General features: G+C 40.0%; 1 protein-coding gene across 1 annotated transcript in view; it reads left to right on the top strand.

Annotated features, from left to right (window-relative positions):
- The window catches only part of Rtn4ip1 (reticulon 4 interacting protein 1), a 48,190-nt gene that overhangs the window by 14,403 nt on the left and 11,813 nt on the right, over positions 1-21,974 (top strand). The window contains exons 5-8 of the mRNA XM_090337690.1: positions 10,572-10,620; positions 12,822-12,958; positions 18,180-18,363; positions 20,670-20,762. Of these exons, the coding sequence (XP_090193816.1) occupies positions 10,572-10,620; positions 12,822-12,958; positions 18,180-18,363; positions 20,670-20,762 (463 nt within the window). The remainder of the gene's footprint in view (positions 1-10,571; positions 10,621-12,821; positions 12,959-18,179; positions 18,364-20,669; positions 20,763-21,974) is intronic.

Below are 21,974 nucleotides of genomic sequence, written 5' to 3' on the forward strand. Positions count from 1 at the left end.
AAATATTAGCCCCTAATATTGGTCAGAATATAATGTACTCATTATAGAGAAAATTGATACTTTCAGGGTTTAATGAGAAAACTATGTACATTGTACAACCACTTAGTGATTGTAATGAAGGGGAGAGCCATAAGCCAAATTATAATAAACTAAAATAACAATCCTTTTTTTCTTTTTGTGTGTGTGTGTGTGCGCGCGCACACATGCATGTGCATGTGCTGTTCCTGTTGCTATCCTTGAGCTTTTTTTTTTTTTTTTTTTGGCTTAAGGCTAGTGCTCTACCATTTGAACCATAGCTTTCTTGCATGTCCTGGCTTTTATCTGTGATTCTATGATCTCAGCCTCCTGAGTAGCTTGGATTACAGGCATGAGCCACCTGTGCCTGGCCATCATTCCTTTTTATTACTAAAGATTATGCAGCTAAAGTGTGTATTATAAAAATACAAAAAGATTGCACTTTACACATAATTGTGGAGCAATAAAGCATAGACTTCATTGCAAGTTCAAGCATTATTTCTGAAAGCATTGTGAAGACTATTCATCTAATGAGGTGTGGCCATTTATCTTAGAATTCAAGACCAATGTTTATTCTAAAGGTCACTTCTGTTTAATTTTAAGCTTTTGTGGAGTATCATTTGTGAAGTTGCCATTTTGGTTAAATACTTTGTTTACATTAAATTTATGGATCACATTTTTTTTCTAATGGTCTGCTGTAGTTAATCACCTTGCCAAAAAAAATCTCAGCTCATAGTTTTAGACTTTTATTATTGGTATTGTAGATCCTGCAGTGACATCACTATTTTATTGCTTTGGAGTTTTCCCCCCTTAAAAACATGTACCAGCATGATTGTAAGAACAACGATGGTTAGAGAATTCTCTGGAGTTCAGGACTCTCTGGATATACTTTTAGAATACTGTAGAAAACAACTTAGAGACAAAGAACTGGCTATTTTTCCACTGGACTCACAGTATGTGCCCTTAGTTTATTGTTGGCTTCGTAGTTACTTCTTCAGTACACTGTTATTGTCTGTGTAAGCAATAATGACCTACAGCTGGGAAATTGGAACTCTAGATCCTACTCTCCAGTCTGCCATTAAGTAACCATGTGCTATTTATGGTTTCTGAAGTTTCCTCTGAATTACCAATTGTAGGATGCTGTAGACTGTGAGGGGAACTTAGAGAAATGGAGAGTATCATACCTCATAATGCTATTCTATATTGTGTTGGTGGTAGTGGTGGCGAATGTGTTCACTGATCTAGAGTGAGATCCATACTAGAGTGAGATCCATTGTAGAGTCTCAGTAATTCACGTCATGGACTGTATCCTCCTTGTGTGTATAGTGACCAGGAGGATTATATGTTGTGAGCAGTAGGAGAGAGCCTGATGTCTGGATCCCTTCAACCTGCTCTAAGTAGATATCATAAACTGGTGACTTACAGATAACACATTATTTCTTACAGTTATGGATGTTGAAAGTCCAGGATCTAGACACCAGTATATTTGGTGTATGGTGATGGCCAGACAGAGCCTTCTTACTTTTCTCACACTCTGAGAGGGGCTGCTCTTTGGGGTCTCTTGTAAGGGGACTAGCCTTATTCATGCCCTACATAGGCATACCCACATATCCTAAATACCTTCTGTACCTTAGGGGGAGCTCTCAACATCTTAAATAGAATGGTGGGACCCAAACACTGCAGACATTTGAACCACAGTGCTAGGTACTTGGTGTTCCTAGAAATGCCAGTTTACTAAAAATTACCAACCATGGGTTGTTTGTAATATTGTCAATTTCGTCATGCTTTGGTATTACTACAAACATCAAGTAAAATTATTCCTTTGTTAGCAACCTGTCCATGCTTTCTTCATGATTTATTTGTAGGAACACACAGATAACTTAGAGGTTTCAAGATGAATAAGAGCCTATTTAAAAAAAAAACTTTAAACTTTTAAAATTTGATATAATCTGAGGGTCCTTTGCCTGAACTTCATCTTTTGCGGGGAAATTTATACTTGTCTGACACACATTATAGAAATGGAGCAATTTCTCTTCCACAAAATAAATTTGACTTTAAAATTTTATACGCTTGAAACTCAATGCAATGAACAGGAGTACTTTTCAGCTTCATTTTTCAAAATAGGGTTTATCACATTAGGAATTTTTCATTTAAGTGCAAATTAAGATTCTGAGTAAGCCAGGTGCTAGTGGCTCAATCTGGCCTATAATCCTAGCTGCTCAGGAGGCTGAGATCTGACACCAGTAAGCATAGCATCTCTTGAAATTAAAATGATGGCCTACTAATTCTACCAACTTCCTTCTTTCCCATGTCTTCACTGCTTATGCTTCACCTTACCACCCACGTGGCTCTCTGCACTCCGCTCCTGCCACCTCTCTAGACTTTGGGTTTCGTCTGCATGTGCCTGGGTTGTATGGTTCCAGGCACTGCGGAAGAATAAAGAACCCAGTCCTCTAGTATTGTAACTGTGGGATTGTGGAGAAGAGGGTTGAGGCACTAGCCTGGTCAGCGCAATGCAAATGAAGCTCCCCTTACTTTGAGCCCCTTGTTGAAACCCTGAAGTTCTGTGAGGGATTTGTGGAAACTTCACTCACGTCAATTGTCTTTTATGGATTAAGGGACTGTCTTTTGTAAGGCCTAGAACTTCTTTACTCACACTGCTCTGTAATCTAGCTCCCAAACCTTGCCTTTCAACTGTAGCTGTCAGAGATAACTAAGTGCCCAAACTTAATGACACATTGAATTCCTTAGTCTAATATGGTCTATCTGAGGCAGCTGGCATGGCTGACCACCGCCTTAAAACTCACTGTTTGTGTGTCTTTAGGGACACTAGATTTCTCTTAACTTCCCTCTTGGCATTTGGGTTATTCTTGTAATATCTGTAAACTACTATTTTCTTCCTGTCCCTTAAATATATTGTATTTCCAGTGTTCCACTCCATCCTTCCTCTCCATCGCCCAGGACTAGCTGATCTACTCCCAGGCTCGATTTAGATTTTGCTAACTTACACTTATTTCTCCTTCCTTCCTTCCTTCCTTCCTTCCTTCCTTCCTTCCTTCCTTCCTTCCTTCCTTCCTTCCTCCCTCCCTCCCTCCCTCCCTCCCTCCCTCCCTCCCTCCCTCCCTCCCTCCCTCCCTTCCTTCCTTCCTTCCTTCCTTCCTTCCTTCCTTCCTCTTTTTCTCTGTTGGTCATGAGGCTTAAACTCTGGACTTGGGCACTGTCTCTGAGCTCTTCAGCTTAAGGCTACCGTCCTACCCTTTGAACCACAGTGCCACTTCCAGTTTTCGGACTTTAGTGTCCAGACTGGCACTCAGATCTTAGCTTCTTGAGTAGCTAGGATTACAGGCGTGAGCCACCATGCCCTGCAGGTTGTAGCTTTTTCAGTCTTCCACATGCATAGTGTTTGCTCTTTCATGGGAGATCGTATTTCATTTGTGAAACTGGAGGTCAATAGGTCAGATGATGTTAGCATATTTTCTTGTGCATTTCTGAGCTGAATAGACATCTGTATTTCTAACCCTAAACTTTTCTACTGAGTACCAGTTAGCTGTTTCCATTTTTTTTTTTCTTTTCCTTATCAGTTGTGGGCCTTGAAATTAAGGCCTGGGTGTTGTCCCTGAGCTTTTCTGCTCAAGGCTAGCACTCTACTGAAATAGAGAGTTGGGGTCTGGCTGGTGCCATCTTGACCACTGGGAGTTTTCTGTGACCCTATCTCTGACCTGACCCTTGACCCTCTTTAGGCCCTGACCAGATCAGGTGCCTTAATGCCATGCCATGTAGCTCTGTCCCTTGACTGTTCTGTTGTCACCATGGTGTCCCAATTCAGTGATCCATTGGAGCTGAATTGGTTTGTTGGTGTCATTTTTTTGTTCTTTCTTTCTTCTCTGGCCTTTATGGCTTAGTTTCCTAACTGTGTTAAGTATATTTGCTGGCTGCTGGTCTTGAGACAAGAGTCCCCCATGCAATCACTACCCTTTTAATAAAAACTCCTAGAGTCAACCTCTCAAAATGTGGCTTCTCTGATTTCCCACCATATAATATACCACTTTGAACCACAGTGCCACTTCTGGTTTTCTGGTGGTTAATTGGAGATAAGAGTCTCATGGACTTTCCTGCCCTGGCTTTAAGCCTTGACCCTCAGATGTCAGCCTCCTGAGTAAATAGGATTACAAGCATGAGGTACCAGCACCTGGCAAGCCATTTCCTTTGTATCTCAAACTCAACTTGTGAAAAACAAGACTAACTGCATCAAAAGAAGACATATGTAATCTCTAACTTTCCTGGCAAGGCACTATTATGTTATCAGAAATTTGGGACAGCTAAATTGACCTCAGTTCTTTGTTTTATGGAAATTTGATCATGAGATACAGAGCAGCTACATTTTTGAGCAGTCAAATTAAGATTCTTTTTTATAAAGCCAATGACTGTGAGTAGACACATGTCCCCCAAAATTTGCAACCTCTAATACACTTAATGCTGCTTAAAACAGAGCCACAAGGGTAGTAAAGGATAGAAAGACCAGACAAACATTGTCAACAAACCTGATCAACTCTAATGGAGAACTGAAAAGGGTTGCCATGGTGACTTAAAGACTGTCAGGAGACATGAGGCATGGTGCCAAATAGCATGGCACAAAATGGCAGCTGAGCTGGTCCAAGCCTAAATAGGGTCATGGGCAGAGGGCAGTGTCACAGGAAGCTCTAGAGTGAGAGTCTTAGGAGTTCATGGCACAGGACTGGCAAGTGCAGTAACCTCTTGTCCAAGTCCCTGCCTCTGCCTCTAGGAATTCAGGCACTCCCATCACCAGGGGGTGGGACTTCACCTTCATCTACCAAGAAGACAAGATGGTGCCAGTTAGACCCAATTTTCTATCATCCACCATCTTACCAAGAGAGCACCAGTTAGACCCAGTGTCCTTATTTCATCTTGAGTCTGACAAGAGAATTCAAGGGAGAGGAGGCCACTGTAAAGGTGATAGGAAAGTTTATTAGAAGAGCTTACATGGGAGAGAAAGACATAGGCATGCCACGGGATAACAGCATGTCAGCCCATGTCAGTCATCTTGCCTTATCTTGAGTGTTACAGAGATTGGCCGTGGATTGAATAGGGAGAACTGGGAGTCCTTGAAGATGGCTTTCTGATTACTGGGTCTCTCTTTTGTTTCCTATAAGGTCCTGGCACCAAAGATTTAGTGTCCTGTCTTTGCTTCCTTATTCTTTTTAGTCCTTCTTCCTTGTTCTTTTGTAGCCTCTTGCCCCCATTTAATTTGCAGGCAGGTTTTGGTTTATCAATTTATCTTGCAAGCTGTATAGGCCTCAATTCCTTGATTACCTGATTTTCTACTAAGTCCTGTCACTAGTACCTGGACTCTCCTCTGTATTCCTAATGTCAGTTAATTATTATTTACTTTAAGCCCAAACTTGAGAGTTGTTGTAAAACCTGCTCTGTCCTCTTCTACTGCATAATTCTCCATTGTTCATGCCATGTAAAATTTAGAATTGCTGTCAACTTTGGAACAATCTCTTCTCAAATTTCTTTTGTATATGAGCTGTAAGTTTTCTTTTGTATATGATTGCAAGGCATTTCAAATTTGTAGTGAATAAGCTTAAAATACAATTAGATTTTAATTAACAAGCCTTATTAAGTAGTTTGTTGTTAATGTCTTCCCTATTGGGATGTATTAGAAGTTTTTGCTTGTCTTAATTGGAAGAATTTTTTGTAGACCAATTTCTGGTTCTGCACATCACCAATCTTGTTAAAATTAACCTTGTTTGTCCTTTAGTATCCACAGAATCCAGTACTAGGTGCAGTGGCACTCAGTTTTACCTTTAATAAAATGTCATGTTTTGGTGAGTTGATTTGGTGAGCAGTTGGGATATTCTTAGAAGGAAATCTTAAACCAGAACAGCTGGCAATAACTGAATCTGGCAGAATGACGGTGAACTACATCAGCTTTTCCCACTTAACCTAAAGCAAATGTACAGTAGTCCTCTTTTATCTCTGAAGGGATATCTTCCAAGACCACTAGTGGCTGCCTGATAGTATAGAATTGTATGTATATTATCTTTTCCTGTACATACAAACTTATAATGAATTTTAAGTAATAAAATAGGCACAATAGAAGATTAACAATGAATAATAAAATAGAACAATTATAACACATAGTATAATAAAAGTTATTTAAAATTTGTAAATTATTGTCTGTGAGTTTACATTTAATCTCTGTGGGCTGCATCTTACTGTAGGTAACTGAAATCACAGAAAATGAATCTGTGGGTAGGAAGAGACTCCTTCTCTAAATTTAACTTTTTAGCTAAATCTAGTATCACCTGGAACTAGGGGAAGTATGATGGAGGAAGTGTAGGAATGGAAAAAGTGCAATCTCAACTACTTGTAATTGGCATGACTTAATTTTGCGGATTTTACAGAAACATGTGCCCATACCAGTATACTGCTGCCCAGTTCCTTCCAGAGCTCTGTGTGTAAGGGAAAGGCCTGAAATTTCAGCTTCTTTGGTTCTTTGTAAATATAGTTCTCTGACCATGCTACTTCTCTCTTTCATACACTGTTATTATTAACCTTATAGGCATTCCAGCCCTCCATCTTTTTTTTGTTTCTTTTAGTGCTAGGGATCAAACCTAGGTACTTTCTTGTGCATTTGAGGCAAACACATGTGCATTGAGCTACACTTCCACTCTTCCTCTGTCGCTTTTCATATGTACAAGATTGAAGGAACTATTGATTTGGGGCAATTCCCACTGCCTGTCCCATTTGGGATACAGTCTAGTAGCCCTGGTTGAGATTCTGAATACATCTCAAATAATAGAACCATTGTTATCCCATGTATGAAGTTCTGGGTCTATTATGCATTAGCTAAACCTTTATAAACAGCTACCCTGGGCACCTTGCCAAGATGTATAAATAGCTTTGTTTTCACGGGAAAAATGTGTTTAAAATCCAAATGTCTAATTCACACGTGAACTCCCCTGTAAATTAGGAAATGTCAGCATGAATTACAGAGGCTTAGAAGAAAACACAAATCAAGGCAATTTGATCACATTCAATTGATTTGTTTTATAGCTCTAGTATTCTTCTTATTCAAATTAAGTTTCTTATTCACTATAGGGAGTAAACAGCATAGTGTGTTAAAGATACTAATCTTTCACCCTTCTTTTCCCTCAGATTTAAAAAACAGTATGTGAAGCTAAAAAGTGAGATATATTTTCAGCTTCTCTCTCTTTATCTGATTCTGTTTCCCCTCCACCAGTAATGGGGCTTGAATACAGGTCTCTTGCTTGGGTTTATTGTTTTTGTTGTTGTTGTTTATGTGTTTATTTTTTCACTCACCCTTCTATGAAATCTCAAGGATTTTCCTTCCTGGGCTGGCTGTGAACTTTGATCTTCAGATCTTAGCTTCCTAAATAGCAAGGATTACAGGCATAAGCTACTGGCTTGAACTCAGAGCCTGGGTGCTGACCCTGCTCAAGGCTGGTGTTCTACCACTTGAACCATTTCTGTACTTCCGGCTTTGGGGAGGTAGTTAGTTGGAGATAAGAATCTTATGGACTTTCTTGTTTTAGCTGGCTTCAAAGCTCAGTCCTCAGCCTCCTAAGTAGCTAGGATTACAGACATGAGCCACTAGCACTTTGTTTATCTTAATTTCTTAAAGAAGATTGAACCATATTTTAAAAAAATCATCTTTGTTTCTAAGCCATTAGGATTTAACACTAATTTTGTGATTTGATCTCTTTCCCCTCCACAAGTATGCAGTCTAGAGGTAATCAGGAAGGCTGTGTACTTCTATGGTAGAAAGGTGGAGAACTGAACTGTAAGTTGCTTGAAAGCACCAATTGTTTTTCATTATATTCCCAGAGTATACCTCTGTGATCATCATTTCATAGGTGTATCTGAGACATAGAGATTCCATTAGTGAGAGAACTGAGACTTCCCAAGTTTCTAATTACCCAGCCCTCCTATTCAAAGACTTCTGGGGCCAAGCCAGAATACAGAAATTTGAAAGATGATTCTCTCCCTCTGTTTCTTCTGCTGTTTTGTAATTCATTGCACATATTTATATATATTTATTTGTAAGGCAGTAGATGACCTGCTTCATAAAATTGAAATACTGAAAACTGATCTTAGGTACACATACTAAATAACAAATGGTCTTTGTCATGGAGAAGGAGACAATTGCTTTAATACTCTATCATTTAGGGACAAGTCAGATATGAGACAGAAATGATGAGCAGGTTAGAATTCAGGACTTAAGAAGGCAGAGTGGTATAATAATTACTCAAGCTTTCCCCATATTTTCTGTATCTGTCACTAGTGCAATCCCCCTTCATTCCAAAGAAAGCTCTCCATATGCACGAGGAAGTCAAAGAGGTATGTGATTAAAAGTCATGTCAACTTTGAATTACAGTGCTTCTTTCAAGTGTAGTTTTAGGACCACATTTTCCTGTAATAACCATATATATATATATATATATATATATCTCCTATATAACCAAAATACAGCACACCTTTCTTCACTGAACCAAGTAGGCATGTACTTTAACAAGAGTTTGCGTGTATAGTGTAACCAGTAAAATTACAGCAAGCTAGGTGAAACATATTCCATAAATGAAGAGCCACTCTGAGGTAAACAAGAGCCATGTTTCTCCTTAGCACCCAAGTACTTTGAAGAGTACAAATATAATTTAGCCACAGGTCTTCAGACCATTCAGCCTAATGCTGTGACTTGAACATTTATTTTGTCTGCTGTCCTTTTAGGGACTTAGTTTATTTGGAAAGGAAAAAAAATATGGGCCCTGGCTGACCCTGCACAAAATATAACAAAGTTTACAGGATGGAGAATGTCCTCTGAGCTTTTTAACAAGCTGACAGCCTTGAGTGGGCCTCATTGATTCTTTTGCACTTTAGGGGCGCCATCAGGTGACAACATGAGGAACTGCAGCTGATGTTGCTCACCCTCTGCCTCTGCTGTCCAAGCCTTCCGTGAATAATAAAACTGCTTTTTCATTTGAGGAAATGAGGCTGCTTTGAGTAATGGAGAAGAGCTGAACAGGCAATTATGAGGTCAGAAGAATATCTGACAGTTGGGCCCATAAGTGGCTGATATCCTTCCCATATAGCCTTTTCAGAAGAAATTGAGAAATTTCAAGGTTTTTTTGTTTGCTTGTTTGTTTTTTTTTACTGGAAGAAACTTCAGTGTAGTGTTTGTAACACCTAGATAATCCCCTCACTTAAGGTGGTAGCAGACTGTTGACCTGATCATAGGATGTCTTGAGATTGGTTTTAAGGTCAGGAGACATTGTTCAGGCATCTGCTACATCCAGGACAGTATGGCCAGAATAGGACATTAATGGGAGGTCTCTTTCTTTAAATACTTGCAGAATCACTTGGAATGCAGGATGTATGTACAAATTCATAGCACACCAAATGCCAAATGTGTGATGTAGTTATCAGATTCTGGATTATGTCAGAATATTATGGAGGAAAACTGATACTTGGTCCTTCAAGGGACCAGGTACTAAAGGCATTTTAGATCTGGAGGAACAGGACCTATGTGTAGAGGTTGTTGGGAAGGGTGAAGAGACTAGGGTCTCTGAGGAGGAGAATTACTTTCAGGAAATAGAAGAAAAGTAGAGAGTTGCCATGATTAGATGATATATATATTTTTTTTTACAGTCCTGGGGCTTGAACTCAGGGCCTGAGCGTTGTCCTTGGGCTTTCTCAAGGCCATAGACCATTTCCAGCTTTTTTCTACATATGTGGTACTGAGGAATCGAACCTGGGTCTTCATGCATGCTAGGCAAGCACCTTACCACTAGGCCAAACTCCCAGCCCCTGATTATTATTATTTTTTTACTAGTGTATATTAGTTGCACAGGGGGAATTTCATTGTGACATTTAATCTATTATATACTCATAATATATCCCTCTCCTCTCACTCCCTATCCCCTTTACCTCCTCCCTTCTCCTGTCCCACCTTTGGGATAAGCAATCAGTTGGTTGGTGGGTCTCAAGGAGCAGCATGAGCAGCCCTGTGAAGGTCCTGGAGCCCGGATGCATGTGCTGCTAGGGCTCATTTAATTAAATACTTTTAACAGGATCACAGCAAGGATAAGATTATTGCCATTTGATAAGCTTTGCATATCAAAAGGTCTGAGCAGGACAGGAATGTGGTCAGGAATATGATTTTTCGGGAGGGGGGGCAAAAGCTAAGTCTAGTACATTTTAAAGGCCCCAAATATCCCCCTTGCAGAAAAAGCTGTAGTAACTCTAGCCTACAGAAATTTTAAAGCAGATAATCCAGAATACCATACCAGCTACTAAAAACACTTATAGTTTTGTTGATATTTAGTTTTCTTCATAAAATTTCATAGACTATCTGATGTTATATACTTGACAGCTCCTTAGTGAACCCAAAGCAGAAGTCTTTGTGTGATGTAATCTTAGGGAACTGAGTAAGTCTGTTTGCTTTGGAAACTCTCCCTGAGTAAGTTGTAATTTTCAAACATTTTATTTATCCAGTGGTTTCTTTTGTATTGCAGTGTTTTAATCTTGGGTGCTTCAGGTGGAGTTGGTACTTTCGCAATACAGGTAAGACAAATTTTTAATCTTCTAAATTTTGATTTTATAGATTAACATGCTATAAAATATGTTTCCTTCAAAGCTGAAGGAAAACTAATTTCAACTTGCTTTTCTAGAATGAGCATATTCTAATAAAGAAGTAGTAATCTTTCTAGTAGTTTAATATGTATGCTGGGTATATGGAGAACTCCTTGAAAGGAAGATCATTGGCAGAAAGTTGAGGTGGGGCTTAAGGGGTAGAGTACCAGTCTTGAGTAAAAAGCCAAGTAATAGTGCAATGTCCCCAAAATAGAATTTTTTTCTTTATTAACATTGATTTTTACATCATATTTTAAATGACAGGTTTAACAAACGAGTGTTCAAGAAGGGAATCTCTATTTACAATCACTGGGACTTAGCCAAAATAGAATTTTTAAAGAAAGAATATATACAAATGGTTCATGAGTTCATTGTACTTACTCAGCTTATAAAGAGAAAAGGTTTATTTTGGATCATAGTTTGGAGATTTGAGCCCACGATTGCCTGCTGTCTTGCTTTTGGTCATGATGTACTATGGTAAGACAGCACATTGTGGCAGCAACATCTGAAAAAAATGTTTCACCTCATTGCCAGGACATGAGGAGGGAAGGGAAGAGGGAGAGGGATTACTAGAGTCCTGTGATCCTCTTTAAGGGTATGCCCCCAATGACCTGAAACTTTTTACTATTGAAATTACTACCCCCTCCCAACTGAGAACTAACCATTTCACACATGACCCTTTGGGATATTTGAGGTCCCTCATACATTGCTGAGGGACCATAAAATACTGTAGCTGACATGAAGATAGTGTGTTGTTTTCTTAAAGTGGTAAGCATTCATTCAAACAAAAACTAGCACACTAATGTTCAAACCTGCATTACTCATGATAGTGAAAAATAGAACTAGCTATGGTATGAACTGATAGTTGGATAAACAAAATGTGCTATGTACTTATAGAAAATTATTCTCTATAAAAAGAATGGAATTAGCTGGGCACAGTGGCTCATGCCTGTAATCCTAGCTACTCAGGAGGCTGGGATCTGAGGATCAAGGTTCAAAGCCAGCCCGGCACAAAAGGATCTGAGACTCTTATCTCCAATTAACTGCTAGAAAACAGGAAAGTGGGGGCTTGGCTTGAGCCTACCCCTTGAGGGTTGGGTGGTAGCCTTGAGCTGAAGAACTCAGGGACAGCTCACAGGCCTAGTTCAAGCCCCATTACCCACAAAAAAAAAAAAAAATGGAATTATGACATTCAACAAAAGCTAAACGAATCTTAAAAACATTATGCTACGTAGATAGGAATGATGGGTGAATCCTGTAGAATTAGCTCCTTAGGGATGGAGATGAGGAGACCACTTGCGTTTCGTGAGACTCTGTCTCAAGCGACAGCTAGGTGAAGCCAGCTAGGTGAAGCGGTGCACACCTGTCCTCGCAGTGGCTTGGGGGAGGATCACACTCCAGGCTGGCAAGGTCATAACATGAATCTACCTTGGAAATAACCAACTTGAAAAAGGGTAGGAGCCATGGTTAAAGAGGTACAATGCCTGACTAGTAGGTGTGAGGTCCTCAATTTGGTACTGCCAAAATAAGTAAAATTAAAAAAAATATATATATATATATGCTAAGCAAAAAACTGCCAGAAATAAAAGGTCACATACTATTTTATTTATCTCATATTCCAGAGTAGATAAACCCACAAATACAGAAAACAGATTAGTAGTTATCTGTCTTTTCTGATAAGGCACTGATCCTTCTTGAAATGGATTGATTAAAACTTCCTGCTATGGTCAGGAGGCTTGGTTCAAGTGGTAAGAGGCCTTGCCTGGCAAAGGAATTCAATCTTCAGTACTATAAAAAAAAAAACAAAACAAGGAAGTGGCACTATAACTCAAGGGGTAGGACAGTAGCCTTGAGCCGAGGAGCTCAGGGACAGCACCAAGAGTTCAAGTCCCATAACTGACAAAAACAAAACAAAACAAAACAACCCTAAATGCCACAGAGACACCTGATTCTCTTATGGAAAACAAAATCTGTTTTTCTTTCTAAACAAACATTTAGTCACTTTTACTAGTTTCAAAGGCTTCCTATAGTTCTCAATAGGACAAAGTACTTAAAATGTCGTAGAGAAAAATTAATATATGTCAGTAACTTAAAAATAATCTGTTTTTCTGTTTGATTCCTTTTTTCATCAGATAATGAAGGCTTGGGGTGCTCATGTGACAGCAGTTTGCTCTCAAGATGCCAGTGAACTTGTAAAGAAGCTGGGGGCAGATGATGTCATTGATTACAAGTGTGGAAGGGTAGAAGAGCAGTTGAAAGCCTTAAAACCGTATGTATTAGAATAACACTCCTGCTGGGCACATTGGCTTGTGCCTTTTCTTTCTCTTAGTTATATGGGAGGCTGAGATTAGGAAGATTGTAGTTCAAGGCCAGTATGGATCAAAAGCTGTCGAAAACCTCATAGATACCAAGGAAAAGCTGGCTATGGTAGTCTGTGGCCTGTGATCCTAGCTACTATGGAAATGTAAATGAAATGATTCTAGTTCAGGCTGGCCTAGAAATAATAAATGTGAGACTTTCTCTAAAAAGAACTAAAATAGCAACAAAGTCTGGTGGCTTGACTCAAGAGGCAGAGCACTTATATAGTAAATGCTTGTCTAGTGAGTTTGAGCCCCAGTACTGTTACCAAAGAAAAAAATAGCAAGAACTAGCAATGCTCCCATTTGAAGTACACACCAGGGCAGTTGATAATGTAGGTGTCAGGTGGTTTGGTGGCTTTTCAATTATGTTGAAAGGAGATCTTTGAAAAGTATCTGAAAATATAAGAGTACAAGGGAAGGAGTGACATTATCAAGAAAGAAATGCACTCTCTACCTGACTTAATGTAACTATAACCCCTCTGTTCATCACCTTCATAATAACAATAAAAATTTTCAAAAGGAAACAGTCTGAAAATATGCCTTCGAGTTAAGGTACATTAACATACTATGGTATTTACTGAAGAAGCTACTTTATCTGATCTTTTTCTAATTTTATTTTTCTTCTGGTCCTGGGGCTTGATCTTAGGACCTAGGGGCTTGTCCCCCTTAGCTTTTTTGCTGTATCAATTGAGCCATAGCTTTACTTCTGCTGCTGGCTTTTTGGTAGTTAGTTGGAATAACTAGACTTTCCTGTGAAGGCTGGCTTTCAACTGTGATCCTTACATCTCAGCCCCAGGAAGCTAGGATTACAGGTTCAACTTCTTTTGCTTATTTTTAAGATAACTTTATTAACATGTATTGCTGGTTTGTAAAGATCTGCAGGTAAAATTGGAAGTGCTGCTTCTCTGGTGTATGTCACACAGGAGGAGTAGAGTAGTTCTTAAAACCATGTGATTGACACCAAACACAGCTCCAGTGTTTTGGAGTTATAAGAACCTAAGAGAAGCAATGTAAGGGTAAATGCTAGAGAGAGAGAGAGAGAGCACCCCATGTCCTCAGTGTGTCTGAATGCTCACTAGGCTGTGGTTTGGCCTGAAGCAGTGAGAGGGGCAGATTTTCTTAAGCTCTGTTGCTCCAGACCATGATTCCTTTATTAATCTGATTTTCATTGGCATGACAGAACCCAAACCAAGAGACTGTTTTACTGGCGTGATTTCAAAGATCTTCCTTTAAAAAAATATATTTTAATTAAAAAAATTGTTTGGCCAGGCACCGGTGGCTCATGCCTATAAAAACCTAGCTACTCAGCCCAGCGTGGTGGCTCACACCTGTAATCCTAGCTACTCAGGAGGCTGAGATCTGAGGATCAAGGTTCAAAACCAGCCTGGGCACAAAAGGACCTGAGATTCTTATCTCCAGTTAACCTCTAGAAAATGGGAAATGGGGCTTAGCTCAAGGGTAGGGCCAGTAGCCTTGAGCGGAAGAGCACGGGGACAATGCCCAGGCCCAGGGGTAGGGTGGTAGCCTTGAGTTGTAGAGCTCAGGGACAGCACCCAGGCCAAATTCAAGCCCCATGGCCCCCCACCTCCACACACAAAACTCTAGCTACTCAGGAGGCTGAGAGATCTGAGGATCATGGTTCAAAACCAGCTCAGGCACATAAGTCTGTGAGACTCTTACCTACAATTACCCACCAGCAAACCCAAAGTGGTGCCATGGCTCAAGTGGTAGAGCCTTGAACTGAAGAGTTCAGGGACAGCGCCCAGGCCCAGAGTTCAAGCCCCACCACTGGCAAAAACAAATATTTTTTCAAAACCCACTTATTCTTGCCCATGTTGAGTAGATTATTTCGATAGGTTGAAAGACGAGAGATCCCTATGACCTACCCATAACACTCTGAGGTACCTACCCAGAACATTACAGTTCAGGACACAGTAAAGACACTGTGCACCCACGTTCATTTCTGTACTATTCATAATAGTCAAGTTATAGAAACGGCCCAGATACCCTACAATGGATGAATGGATTAAAAAAAAAGTGCTACCTATACACAAGGGAACTTTACACAGTAGTATATCATTTGCAGGGAATTGAGTGGACCTAGAACAAATCATGTTATGTGAGGCAAGCTATGCTCAGAGAGACGGGGTATATAGTCTCTCATATGTGGAAGCTAGATCGAAAATACAACTGGACACGATAATTATATAAAAGCTTCTAGCCATTCACACACAAACTGACGGAAAGGCAAACCCAAAGGTGTTAACACCACTGAGCATTTAAAATATTATTTATCAAAATGAATTCCAGGAATTCTTGAATACTTGTTTGTTAAATATGACATTTGAAATATGATGTAAAATCAATGTTGAGACATTCTTTAATTTAAAAAAAGAAAAAAAATGAATTCCAGGAAATGAAAGCATGTTCTATTTTTGGTGTTTGTTTTTACTTTTGGACGTTTTGTTTTTGTCTTTGTTTTTCTAGGGGAGGGTGAGTGAGGGGGCAGAAATGGAGGGAGGAAGGGTGAACAAACAAATTTGAACTGTGCAACTCTGTAGAGGGATGAGGGCTAATACTGGAGGAAAGTGAAGGAAAGAGTGACATTGTACAAAAAGAATTGTATTCAGTACCTGAGTTAGGAAATATAACCTCTTTGTACAACGCCATACTAAAAACAAATTATATTTTTTCAAAAGAGTGCAGGGAGGAGCTCATCTCTGACAATGCCTACTCTTGGACAATCCACCAACTCCAGTGTAGTACAGCATGAGCCAGCTGAGTCATCATTCCTTTCACTATTTAGCATCTACCCTTGCCAGTCCTATCCTAAATCTTGGAATAGCGGTGAACAAGACACTTCCTTGCTGTGATGGAGCTTACATTCTAGTTGGGAAGTTTTAGTTTTTAGTATTCTGAGAAACATTGATGCAAGAAAGGAGGAAAAGTAAGTGATTGGAAAGAAGGTTGTTATAGGTGGAGTGCTTTAAAAATGCCTCTTTGATGGGTCCAAGAGTGTGCCCTAGTGGTAGGGTGCTTGCCTAGCATGCATGAAGCCCTGGGTTCAATTCCTTGGTATCACATAGCCAGAAAAAGCTGGAAGTGGTGCTGTGGCCCAAGTCGCATAGTGCTAGCCTTGAAAAAGCCCAAGGACAGTGCCCAGGCCCTGAGTTCAAGCCCCAAGACCAAGACCGGCAAAAAAAAAAAAAAAAAAAGTTGCTTCTTTGAGCTAAGCTCTTGTGGCTCTTGCCTGTAATCCTAGCTACTCGGGAGGCTGCGATCAGAGGATTGAGGTTCAAAGCCAGCCAGGGCACAAAAGGACCTGAGGTGCTTATCTCCAGTTAACCTCTAGAAAAATGGGAAGTAGGGCTTGGCTCTAGGGTACGGTGCTAGCCTTGAGCTGAAGAGCTCAGAAACAGCACCAAGACCGAGTTCAAGCCTCATGACCCCCCCCCCAAAAGATAAATAATCAACAAAAATTGAAAATGAAGCTGGGTGTGGTGGCTCACACCTGAAATCATAGCTACTCAGGAGGCTGAGATCTGAGGATTGAAGTTCAAAGCCAGCCTGGGCATGAAAGTCTGTGAGACTCTTATTTCCAATTAACCACCAGAAAACTAGAAGTAGCACTGTGGCTCAAGTGTTATAGAGCTAGCCTTGAGGTGAACAGCTCAGGGACAGTGCCTAGGCCCAGAGTTCAAGCTCCACAACCAACCCAAAACAAAAAAACAAAACTCTCTTAAAGACTCAAGGTTAATGAAGATGGCAGAAGCCTATCTTAGAAGCTTTGATGTTTGACATCATCCTGATGAATTTAGATGGGAATAAGTTTTACTCAATCAATGGATTTGCTTAATTTATTCTCTCTCTCAAAATAGGTATTTGTTTTCAAACAAGTATTTAAGATCTTTAGAGGGCTGTTATTTGTTTTAAGTAGAATACAGTGATTATAGCTGTTTTAGGTTAGATTTAAGGATATGAATATCTCTCAGATCCTCTGGATTCCATTATGATGGATCTTTTGGCATGTTAGAACAGAATTGAAGAGCAAGAGGAGGGCATTAACCTCTCTTCTTATATCATCCTTATTCCATACATGAAATTAAAACATAGAACACTCCAAAAGGTAACAAGGCTACTTCTACAAGCATTTCTGGCTGAGGAAGGAATAAAAACAAATCTATCTTATAAGCAAAAACGTATTCTTTTCTTTCAAGTATTCATTTGCACCAAAGTATACGTTGAATGCATTGAGTGGATACCTTTGCCATTTTCTTAGTTCCTCTATTGATTATTTAGGATTTCCTACTTTTTTGGTATGAGAACCTTTTCTGTGCACCTGAGCTTTACCACTGAGTTTAAGTTGTTTCCAAAGTTTTAGAAAATACTATGATTTTTACCGCAAGAAAAAATCGCTTTCAGAAGTGGAGCTGTTGCTCAAGTGGTAGAACATTAGCCTTGAGCAAAATAAAGCCCTAAAGGGGCTGGGAGTTTGGCCTAATGGTAGAGTGCTTGCCTAGCATTCACAAAGACTTGGATTCAATTCCTTGGTATCACAAAGCCAGAAATGGTGCTGTGGCTCAAATGGTAGAGCTGTAGCCTTGAGAAAGCCCAAGGACAGTGCTCAGGCCCTGAATTCAAGTCCCGGGACTAGCAAAAATAATAATAATAATAATAATAATTATAATAAAATGCAAGGGATGGGAGTTTGGTCTAGTGGTAAGAGTGCTTGCCTAGTTTACATGAAGACCCCAGTTCGATTCCTTGATACCACATATAGAAAAAGCCTGAAGTGGTGCTGTGGCTCAAGTGGTAGAGCATTAGTCCTTGAGGTAGCCCAAGGATAGTGCTCAGGCCCCAGGACTGAGCTCAAACCCTGGTACTGGCAAAAAAAAAAAAGCCCAAGGACAGCACCTCCGGCCAGCGCAAAATTTACCTTGGAAAAAAGTTACTGATTGAGTGGGAGTCATCTTCCATAAATAGCTGCCCCTGTGCTACATGCATAGGGAGCCACAATTTATAAGCTGTCACTGCAATAAAATCTGTCGACAGTGGATAATGGTGAAATAGATGTATCAGAGCCTAGTGAAGAGCTAACAAAGATGTTTTGATTTGACTTTCTGTCTCCAGGTTTGATTTTATCCTTGATAATGTTGGTGGATCCACTGAAAAATGGGCTCTAAATTTTCTCAAGAAATGGTCAGGAGCCACCTATGTGACTTTGGTGACTCCTTTCCTCCTGAACATGGACCGCCTGGGCATAGCAGATGGCATGTTGCAGACAGGATTCACCATGGGTACCAAGGCGTTAAAGGTAGGAAGGGCAATCTTTGTTGGTGAGATAAAGAGCAAGCAAATGCCTTTGTGCTCAAAATTAGTTTGCCAATTTACCTTCTCTTCTCTTAGAACACTGTATCTGTCAGTCAAGGCCTGGATTCAGATTCTGAGTCCTACTCAGAAGCTGTGTGGCCCAGTACGAATTACTTAACCATCTATGAATCCAATGGTTTCCCCTATAAAATGAGATTAATAATCTATGTACTTTACTGAATTTTTGTAAGCATCAAATGAGATAATCAATGTGAAGAACTCGGTTCAATGCATGGTATATTAAAAGATTTTATTAAATATTAGTCATTATTACTATTCATCTGATGCCCTTGTACTTTCTTCCTGCTTATACTTGATGTCCTCTATTTCACTAATCTTAACACAGATAGCTCCTTGTATTTAAAAGTAGGAACTTCATTAGGTCAGTATACAGTTGCTGCTTTTATGACAGAATGGGGATATAGCAAATATTCCTATTGGAGCTTTCTGACTTTATGCAAGGTTACTGCATTTTATTAAAGGATATTCAACTACTATTGTAGTTGAGGCTTCAAAGGCTAATACAGCTATCATTTCCCTACTGAGATTATATCACTTTGTCCTGGCATGGAATATGTCCTGTGAATTATAAACTCTAGTTATTAATGGCATTCTAGGAGTTTTCTGGACTTGATTAGTTAGCTTGACTCTGCTCATAGTCTGCTGTTGCCAGGATTGTCCAGAGCTAAAATCTGAATGTACCCATTGAGTGGTGGACCTTTGAGACTAGCACTCACCCGTCTCAACTATGAGACTGACTGTAGAACTTGGGAGTCTGCTCTGGACTTAATGCCCTGGTTTGTGTTCATCACAATGAGGACAGAACCTTATAATTCCAGGTTATAAATGGTTGGTAATTATAGATCCCTGAATTAGTGTTGAAGTGTAGAGTATGTAATAGGAAAAAAAATGGTTTTTAAATTAGACTCAGGAAAAAGAAAACTCAAGTTAAAAGGTTGAGTCACTGGGTCAATTCAGCCAATTCTTGCCTTACTTGTTAGACAGTAGGCATGCTAATTATTTTTGGCTGCTTCTCTTCCTCTGCCTTCCTCCTTCCCTCATCTCCTTTTTTCCTTTCCCTCTCTCTTTCCTCCTTGCCTTGGAATGGTACAATTCCTATGAAGTGTATGGGTAGTAGAGATGAAACAAAGCAAGCTTTGCATCTTGGCATTGGAGAAAGGGATCTTAGCTGTCTTCTGTCCCCTCCTCCTCTTTTTTGAAAAGCCTAATTTTTCCTGTCTTTTAAAATACAAGTTGTATCTTTTTATAAAATTCTACATTTTCTGCACCAATCAGACCTCTTTCAAGTTGTCTTTCAGAGCTGTCTCCAAGAGTAAAGACTCCACTCTTGGTTTACCCTTCAGCCTGTGCTCACATCATAGTTGTGGGTGGATGTAGAAAATACAGAGCAGTAGTATCACCTCTGGATAGTTCCTTTTGATGAGCTGTAGTTGGCGAGTCATTGAGTATTATGGAAACAGCTCAGCTGAGAGGCTGAGGCAGGAGGACTGTGCTTTTGAGATCCACTTGAACTACATAGCAAATCACTGTCTCAGAAAAATCAGAGGAGGGGTGGGCTAAAGGAAACCTGTGCTTTCAATAATTGACATAAAGAATATTAGTTAAAGTGGGCACAGGAGTAGAGTTAAACACTCTTAGTGTAAGATTTTTGCTCGTCTTCATCTGGAGAGCTCTTTGTCCCATAATAGATGGGTTGGTATTTGCCAGAGTTGTAGGGGAAACCAGGCAAAATGTAAAGTACATTTATACTTTTGACTTTAAAGCTGCTTTATTTCTGACAGAGCCCGAAAAAAAAAAAAAACCCTGAGTTTTCTTGTCTGAGGTAATATTTTGTTGGCTTTTTTCTCCTGAGACAATTTGAAAATTGATTTTTCTGATGCCTCTAGTCCTTTTTTAAACCTTGATGGAGAAATCTGGCTGTCCTAGCCCCATTTGTCCTAGGGAGGCAGTTTGGTGTGTGTCTTTCAGGGAAGGATTTCCTGTGCTCACTACTCATCAACTTGGAGAGGAAGCCTGAGCTGACATGAACACATCCTGTTCATTTGTTTATTTCTTAACCATTATGGAGTGTCAGGTCTCTGTCAGTCACGTGCTAAGATGCCAGGCATAGCACACATGTGCCAGCATGAAGTGGAAAATCAATTTATCTTAGTCATCCGGGAAAGGCCTTTCCCTGAATTGGTATTTATCCTCTTCTATGTTTGACATGTTTTGCTTTCTTCTTTTTAGCATTTCTGGCAAGGAGTCCATTATCGATGGGCCTTTTTCATGGCTAGTGGTCTATATCTAGACGAAATTTCAGAATTGGTGGATGCTGGAAAGGTAGGTGTCTCTGAAAATCTTTTATTAGGAACTTAAAAAATGTTTTGCTTTTATTATAAAGGGGATATACAGAGGGGTCACAGTTACATAAGTCAGATAAAGAATACATTTCTTGGGGCCAGGAGTTTGGCCTAGTAGTAGAGTGCTTGCCTAGTATGCACAAAGACCCGGGTTTGATTCCTTGGTACCACGTACATAGAAAAAAAGCCAGAAGTGGTGCTGAAGCTCAAGTGGTAGAGCGCTAGCCTTGAGAAAGGCCAAGGGCAGTGCTTAGGCCCTGAGCCCAGGCCCAGGACTGGCAAAAAAAAAAAAAAAAGAATACATTTCTTTTTGGACACTGTTACCCCTTCTTTCATTCTCAGTTTTTCCTTCCTATCTCCATCCACAAGTTGTATAGTTTATTTTCAACATAGTATCTGTCCAGTGAGTACCGTCACTCTGGGTTTTTTTCACCCTTTGTCCCTCCCTTTCTGTGCCTCACTTTATGCATATAAATGAACACATATAAATGAACAACTGGACAAAAAGAAAAGAAGACCAAACAGTAAAAAAAAAAAAATAGGAACTTTTGTATTACTGGAGCACCTCTTGTAGACCTGTCTACCGTGCCCTCCATGGCAACTCTATGGGGCAAGCCTGGCAAGATTATGTACCGCTTTCCCTGTCCAAGTTGAAGTGTCATTGTCATATTTTTTTTATTTCTGTTGGCAAGAGAATCATAGACACAGACTGAAAAAGAACTTAAACTATCTAGTTCACTCTCAGGGTTGGTAGGAAAAGAGCCAAGTCCCAGAAGGTTTTGTTCCTCCCCCCCCCCCGGCCCCACCCCACCCCCCCCAAAAAAGACAAGCGACTCTGAAGTAGATGGTAGCAGAGTAGCAGAGCTGAGATCTGCATTGGGCTGCATATGTGAGAACACAGTAAATGCCGGTACAGCTGCATCTAGAGCTTGTTCAATCTAAGGTGAGGCTGCCCCAAAGGTGAGTTACCAAATGAGAGAGAGACAAGTACTACATCCCACTGTAGCTAGATTAGGATGTCCCCAATGTCTCTGGAGTTCCAGTGTAGTGTTGTAAAATCTAAGACAAATAAATGGTACACAAAGGTCAAAGGCTAGGGTAATGGGTGATGATTGATGGGGTGGCTGATATTCTCTGACTATTGTCATCTGTCCTGTGGGAGGTTTTTGTGGAAAGAGACTGCTGCTTCAAA

Source organism: Megascapheus bottae, chromosome 8 (assembly GCF_031878675.1).
Source record: "Megascapheus bottae isolate mThoBot1 chromosome 8, mThoBot2.hap1, whole genome shotgun sequence".
Taxonomy (NCBI): Eukaryota; Metazoa; Chordata; class Mammalia; order Rodentia; family Geomyidae; genus Megascapheus; species Megascapheus bottae.